The following is a 7,500-nucleotide window of genomic DNA, read 5'->3' as shown; positions in this document are numbered from 1 at the left end:
TCTCTGGCAATATTGCTTCAGTCGTTCTGGTTCACTATTTCTTTAGCTTTATTCGCCTCAGGATCTGTTCACTATCTTTATCTTGCGTCCTCTTTCTCTTTCTACGATTTACTTTATCTTTCTTCCTCTTTCTCGTTCACTATTTTACCTATTTCTCCATCTATTCTTTTTCACGATGTCCTTTATCTTCTTCCTCGGGCTCGTGAACCATTTCTTGATCTGTCTTCCTCTTTCGTTTCACTATTTCTTCATCTTTCCACGGAGGGCGCTTTCACCGAGTTCGTTGATCTGTCTTCCTCTTTCTCGGTCACTATTTTCTTGATCTTTCTTGCCGCTCTTGCTGCTTGCACCCTAGTACTTGAGCGGGCTTCATGCGTGCTGTTCACGTATTTCTGTGCGTCGTCCCTCTTGTCTTTTTCACTATTTCTTTATCTGTTCTTCCCTCTTTCGCCTTTCACTAGTGACTTATAATGTTCTTTTTCTGTCTCGTTCCTATTTCGTTTATCTTTCGTCCCTTGCTCTTCACTATGTCTCTAATATCTTCGGTCCGACTTCTCTTCACCTATGTCTTATCTTACTGCCTCGTCCGCCTTTCACCTTAGGGCGGCATCTTTCTTCCTCCTTTCTCTTTCACTATTTCGTTCGTCTGTTCTTCCCTACTTTCTTTTTCACTAGTTCTCCAGTCTGTCTGCCGCGGCGCGTCACTATATTCTTTTATCTTGCTCCTCTTTCTGTTTCAATATGTTCATTAGCTTTCGTGCCTCTTCTCTTTCTCTATTTGCGGTATCTTTCTTCATCTTTCTTTTGCACTATTGTTAGCTTTCTCTCATACTTTCTCTTTCACCATATTTCTTGATCTTTCTTCTCTTTCTCTTGTCACTATTTCATTTTCGTTCTTCCTCTTTCTTTTTTCAGCTTTTTCGTTATCTTTCTTCCTCTTTCCTCTTTCACTATTTCTCATCTTTAGTTTTTCACTATTTCTTGTATCTTTCTTCCTCGGCTCGGCACTATGTGTCTTTATCTTTGCTGTCCGCTGGCTCTTTCACTATTTCTTTTAGTCTTTCTTCCTTCTATTCGCTGTTGCTCTATGTTGTCTTCATCGTTCTTTTCACGTATTACTTCTATCTTTCATCCTCCTTTCTCTTTCACTATTTCTTTATCTTTCTTCATCCTTTCTTTGCACTCTTTACTTTTATCTTTCTTCTCTTTCTCCATTCACCGAGGTCTGCATCTTTTTCTTTCAATATTTCTTTATCTTGCTTCCTGCTTTCCTTATCCACTATTTCTTGATCTGTGCTTCCTTCTTTCCTTTTGTCACCATTTCTTTAGCTTTTCTCCGCGTTCTTTTTCACGTATTTCTTTCTCTTTCTCCTCTGATCTCCTTCACTAGTTCTGTGAGCGTTCGGCCTGCGTCTTATTCACTATTTCTGGATCTGCTCCTCGGTCGTTTTCACTAGGGCTTTATCGTGTCTTCCCTCATTCTTTTCACCTATTTCTTTAGCTTTTCTTCCTCTTTCTCTTCACTATTTTCGTTATCTTTCTTCCCTCTTTCTCTTTCACTATTTCTTATCTTGTCTCCTCTTTCCGCTTTCACTATTTCTTTTTCCTTTCTTCCTATTTTCTTTTTGCACTATTTGCTTTATCTTCTTCCTCTATTCTTTTTTCACTAATTTCGTTATCCTTTCTTTCCTCTTTCTTTTTCACTATTTTCGTATATCTTGCTTCCTCTTTGCTTTCACTATTCGTTATCTTTCTTTCCGCTTCTCTTTCACTATTTCTTATCATTCTTCCTCTTTCTCTATTGAACTTATTATCTTACTTCTTCACTCTTTCTTTCACTATTTCTTTTATCTTTCTGTCATGCGGTCGCGTCTTATGTTCTTGTATCTTGCTTCTCTTTCTTGTCCTCCTATTCGTTATCGTCTCCTCTTTCTCTTTCACTATTTCTTTATCGTGCCTTCCCCTCTTTCTCTTGCACGATTCTTTTTATCTTTCTGCCGCTTTCGGTTTCACTATGCGTGTATCTTTCGTCTTCCTCGGCTCTGCACAGTTCTTTATTGTTCGTCCTCGTTTCGCTTTGCAAGGACTGAAGTCTGGCGTCCCTCTCGCGGTCCACTATTTCTTATCTTTACTCCGTCGGTCTCTTTCGACGATGTCGTTGATCGTTCTTCCTCTTTCTGGTGTCACTATTTCTTAGTTCTTTCGTCCTCTTTTCCTCTTTCACTATTTCTGATCATTCTACCTCTTTCTTTTTCACTATTTCTTTTATCTTCTTCCCTCTTTCTCTTTCACTATTGCTTTATCGTTCTTCCTCTTCGTTTGCACCGATGTCTGTATCCTTTCTTCCTCTTTCTCGTTCACTATTTGCTTTTCTTGCTTCCTCTGTTCTTTTTCCACTATTTCTTTATCTTTACTCCTCTTTTCGCTTCACAAGTTTCTTTACTCGTGCTGCCGCTGTCTTTTTTCACTAGTTCTTTATTCTTCCTCTACCTACTGTTCTTTTTCTCTATTTCTTTATCTTTCTTCCGCTTTCTTTTTCAACTATTGCTTTATCTTTCTTCCTCTTCTTTTTCACTATTCTTTTATCTTTCTTCCCACCTTTCTTTTCACTATTACTTCTCGCTCCTCTTTCCTTTCACGATGTCTTATATCTTGGCTTGCCGCGTGCTGGGTGCACTATTTCTTTATCTTTCTTCCTCTTTCTCTTTCACGATTGCGTTATCTTTCTCCTCTTTCGGTTTTTCACTATTCTTTATCTATTCTATCCTCTTTCTTTTCACTATTCTTTATCTTACTCCCTTTCTTTTCACTATTTCTTTATCTTTCTTCCCTCTTTCTCGCCTGTCACGATTTCGTGTATCTTTCTCCCTCTTTCTCTTTCAAACTATGTCTTTATCTTTATTCCTCTTTCTGTTTGCCTATTTCGTTTCGTTCTTCCTCTTTCTTTTTCACCATGCTGTTATCTTTCGTCTCTCTTCTGTTTTCCCACTATCTTATCTTTCTTCCTCTTCGCTGTCACGTAATGCTATTATCTGTCTTCCTCGTGCTGGTTCAACTATTTTCTTCTCATTCTTCCTCTTTCGTTCACTATTCTTTATCTTTCCGGCCTCTGGTCGGGTCACTATTTCTTGAGTCGTCTGCCGTCTGGCGCTGTTCACTATGTCTTCTTTCTTTCTTCCTCGGCTGCTTCACTATTGCTTTGATCTTTCTTCCTCATTCTCCTTTCACTATTGCCTTTATCTGTCTTCCTCTTTTCGTTTTCACTGATGTGCTTGTGACATTGACGATTATCACACTTGGTTCTGATGATCCGCCTTTCCACACATATCACGATTTCTACGACGTGATACAGCACCGTGACTCATCTGCCTCTTTAGATCTTTTTCCACATGTCTTGATCTTGATTCCTCTTGCTCTTTCCAGCTGTGGAGTAGAGGTGCGGGGGGGGTATCTTTGCCTTCTCTTTCGTTTTTTTCACTAGGTGGATGGATGACCCAAGCGAGGCGACAGTGTGCTAGAGCACGCGTCTCTGCGCAAGAAATGCTGCGGGGGTTCTCACAGATGTGCGTTTGCGGCCGCCGCGGGAGGTTTCACTTATTCGTTGTGCGGGTCTGCCTCGTTCTTTTTGCGCCCATCTTTGGCCTAACAGGCACTCTGCTGCTCAGCACGATCGTACCTGTTCTCACCAACACGAAGTAAATCCTGCGGGGGCCTTGCCATGGCCCCCCGCTAGTTGCAAAAAGATTTACCCCTTTCCCATTACCAGAAAAGAAAAGCAAATTGGGTCCTCCATACAACAAAAACAAAAGCAGTGCCCAAATTTTTAATATAATTTCATGGCTTTACTTCTCGATTTCCCTTCATTTGGTTCCCCTTCTGTTTATTGTTTTTTTTTTTCTATTTCCTTTTATCTTAATCTATTTGTTTGTTCCTTTTTATTTTAAATTTAAATTTTTTTTTTATTTTTTTTTACTTTTTTTATGTTCATTACCTTCTTTTTTTGATTAAAAAATCCGCGGCGCTAGACACGTTCTGAGACGGAGGGGGGGGGTCACTGTACGCTGCTAATAAACATGCCATGGAGGGGAGAGAAAGACAGAGAAAAAGAGAGAGAGAGAGAGGAGAGAGAGAGAGAGAGCGAGAAAAAGAGGGAGAGAGAGAGAGAGAAGAGAGGGAAAAAAGAAAAAAAAAAAAAGAAAAAGAAGAAGAAAAAGAAAATGAAGAAAAAAGAATACTAAGAATAAAAAGAAGAAGAAAAAGAAGAAGAAGAAGAAGAAAAGAAAAAAGAAAAGAAAGAAGAAGAAGAAGAAGAAGAAGAAAAAGAAGAAGAAAAGAAGTAAGAACAAGAAAAACAAGAAAAAGAAGAAGAAAAAATAGAAGAAGAAGAAGAAGAAGAAGAAGAAGAAGAAGAAGAAGAAGGAGAAGAAGAAGAAGAAATGGAAGAAGAAGAAGAAGAAGAAGAAGAAGAAGAAGAAGAAGAAGAAGAAGAAGAAGAAGAAGAAGGAGAAGAAGAAGAAGAAAACGTAAAAGGTAAAAGTAAAAAAGGAGGAAGAGGGAAGGAGAGAGGCGTGGGTCAAATAAGCAAGAAGCGGAGAGGGAAGGAGCGATTAGACGAATGTGAAGGAGGGGATTATTAGGGAAGACAAGAAGAACGAGAGAGAGAGAAAGGGAGGGAGAGGAATATCAGAAGAGCAAGAAAAATTCATTGAGAAAGTCATAATGGCAAAAGTTCCAGTGAGAGAGAGAGAAATATATATATCTATATATATAAAGAGAAATAGATAAATAGATAGATAGATAGATAGATAGATAGACAGATATATAGATAGATAGATATATAGATAGATAGATTTATAGATAGAGAAAAAAAGGACAAACAAACGCACACAAGAAAAAACAACAACATATAATGGAAAACATTAATCGGAAATTTTCACACAACGAAAGAATGAAACTAACTAACCAAGAAAATTAATAACAATAATAATAATAATAGTAATCATCATCATCATCTAGCAACAGTACACAGCCCCCCCCCCCCCCCAGAGTACAAACACAGGCTCCTCGTCCACATTAATTCAGCTCCAAAGATGCCTTTAGAGGGAAGGGAAAGACCAGAGAATGAAGGGGCGACGTAAGCCGAGTTGGAATGCCTAATGTTTTGCCCTCCAACGCCTCTGAGCAATATTACAGCGGGGTGGAGAGAGGGTGATGTTTAAATTGATATATATCCGGATTCCGTCGTTATGCTGGGAGAATTGTGCAAATTATGCCTTAATTATTCATTAATAGACTCGCACGCCTTCTTAATATTCTCTGCGGGGCTGCGTGCTAATGGACAGCGAAGCAGGGCGGGGGATTTTCCTCGGCTCTGTAACGCCTTAGCTCTCTCTTGGCCCTGTGGCTCTCTCTTGGCCCTGTGGCTCTCTCTAGGCCCTGTGGCTCTCTCTTAGCCCTGTGGCTCTCTCTTAGGCCCTGTGGCTCTCTCTTGGCCCTGTGGCTCTCTCTTGGCCCTGTGGCTCTCTCTTGGCCCTGTGGCTCTCTCTTGGCCCTGTGGCTCTCGCTTGGCCCTGTGGCTCTCGCTTGGCCCTGTGGCTCTCTCTTGGCCCTGTGGCTCTCACTTGGCCCTGTGGCTCTCGCTTGGCCCTGTGGCTCTCGCTTGGCCCTGTGGCTCTCGCTTGGCCCTGTGGCTCTCGCTTGGCCCTGTGGCTCTCGCTTGGCCCTGTGGCTCTCTCTTGGCCCTGTGGCTCTCTCTTGGCCCTGTGGCTCTCTCTTGGCCCTGTGGCTCTCTCTTGGCCCTGTGGCTCTCTCTTGGCCCTGTGGCTCTCTCTTGGCCCTGTGGCTCTCGCTTGGCCCTGTGGCTCTCGCTTGGCCCTGTGGCTCTCGCTTGGCCCTGTGGCTCTCGCTTGGCCCTGTGGCTCTCGCTTGGCCCTGTGGCTCTCGCTTGGCCCTGTGGCTCTCGCTTGGCCCTGTGGCTCTCGCTTGGCCCTGTGGCTCTCTGGCCTGTGGCTCTCTCTTTTGGCCCTGTGGCTCTCGCTTGGCCCTGTGGCTCTCGCTTGGCCCTGTGGCTCTCTCTTGGCCCTGTGGCTCTCTCTTGGCCCTGTGGCTCTCTCTTGGCCCTGTGGCTCTCTCTTGGCCCTGTGGCTCTCTCTTGGCCCTGTGACTCTCTCTTGGCCCTGTGGCTCTCGCTTGGCCCTGTGGCTCTCGCTTGGCCCTGTGGCTCTCGCTTGGCCCTGTGGCTCTCGCTTGGCCCTGTGGCTCTCGCTTGGCCCTGTGGCTCTCTCTTGGCCCTGTGGCTCTCTCTTGGCCCTGTGGCTCTCTCTTGGCCCTGTGGCTCTCTCTTGGCCCTGTGGCTCTCTCTTGGCCCTGTGGCTCTCTCTTGGCCCTGTGGCTCTCTCTTGGCCCTGTGGCTCTCTCATGGCCCTGTGGCTCTCTCTTGGCCCTGTGGCTCTCTCTTGGCCCTGTGGCTCTCTCTTGGCCCTGTGGCTCTCGCTTGGCCCTGTGGCTCTCGCTTGGCCCTGTGGCTCTCGCTTGGCCCTGTGGCTCTCTCTTGACCCTGTGGCTCTCTCTTGGCCCTGTGGCTCTCGCTTGGCCCTGTGGCTCTCGCTTGGCCCTGTGGCCCTGTGGCTCTCGCTTGGCCCTGTGGCTCTCGCTTGGCCCTATGGCTCTCTCTGGGCCCTGTGGCTCTCTCTGGGCCCTGTGGCTCTCTCTGGGCCCTGTGGCTCTCTCTGGGCCCTGTGGCTCTCTCTGGGCCCTGTGGCTCTCGCTTGGCCCTGTGGCTCTCTCTGGGCCCTGTGGCTCTCTCTTGACCCTGTGGCTCTCGCTTGGCCCTGTGGCTCTCTCTTGGCCCTGTGGCTCTCGCTTGGCCCTGTGGCTCTCGCTTGGCCCTATGGCTCTCTCTGGGCCCTGTGGCTCTCTCTGGGCCCTGTGGCTCTTTCTGGGCCCTGTGGCTCTCGCTTGGCCCTGTGGCTCTCTCTTGGCCCTGTGGCTCTCTCTTGACCCTGTGGCTCTCTCTTGGCCCTGTGGCTCTCTCTTGGCCCTGTGGCTCTCGCTTGGCCCTGTGGCTCTCGCTTGGCCCTATGGCTCTCTCTGGGCCCTGTGGCTCTCTCTGGGCCCTGTGGCTCTCGCTTGGCCCTGTGGCTCTCTCTGGGCCCTGTGGCTCTCTCTTGGCCCTGTGGCTCTCTCTTGGCCCTGTGGCTCTCTCTTGGCCCTGTGGCTCTCTCCCTCCCTCCCTCCCTCCCTTCCCCCCACTCTCCCTCCCTCCCCAATCACTATTTATACGCACTGACTCACGCACAAAAGGACTGCCATCTTTGCATCTATCCCCTGCTTCTTCAGCAGTCTATCGACGCCCTTCATCCTCCCCGCCTGTCCTTCCAGGGCCGCCGACTACGCCCGCAGGCGGTACGGGGGCAGCGACGCCCGTCTGGCCACCGCCTGGCAGTACCTGATGGTGAGTGGCCGTTGTCTGAATCTGCTGTTCCTCTTTATTAATGTTGT

The 7,500-nt window shown here is 46.3% G+C and overlaps 1 protein-coding gene across 1 annotated transcript in view; it reads left to right on the top strand.

Annotated features, from left to right (window-relative positions):
• The window catches only part of LOC125042323 (alpha-N-acetylglucosaminidase-like), a gene marked incomplete in the record, with an annotated part of 69,986 nt that overhangs the window by 36,952 nt on the left and 25,534 nt on the right, over positions 1-7,500 (top strand). The window contains 1 exon segment of the mRNA XM_047637860.1: positions 7,381-7,453. Within this exon segment, the coding sequence (XP_047493816.1) occupies positions 7,381-7,453 (73 nt within the window).

The sequence above is a fragment of the Penaeus chinensis genome, chromosome 32 (genome assembly GCF_019202785.1).
Source record: "Penaeus chinensis breed Huanghai No. 1 chromosome 32, ASM1920278v2, whole genome shotgun sequence".
NCBI lineage: Eukaryota > Metazoa > Arthropoda > Malacostraca > Decapoda > Penaeidae > Penaeus > Penaeus chinensis.
Note: the sequence above shows the minus strand (reverse complement) of the source record. Positions and strands in the feature narration are given on the sequence as shown.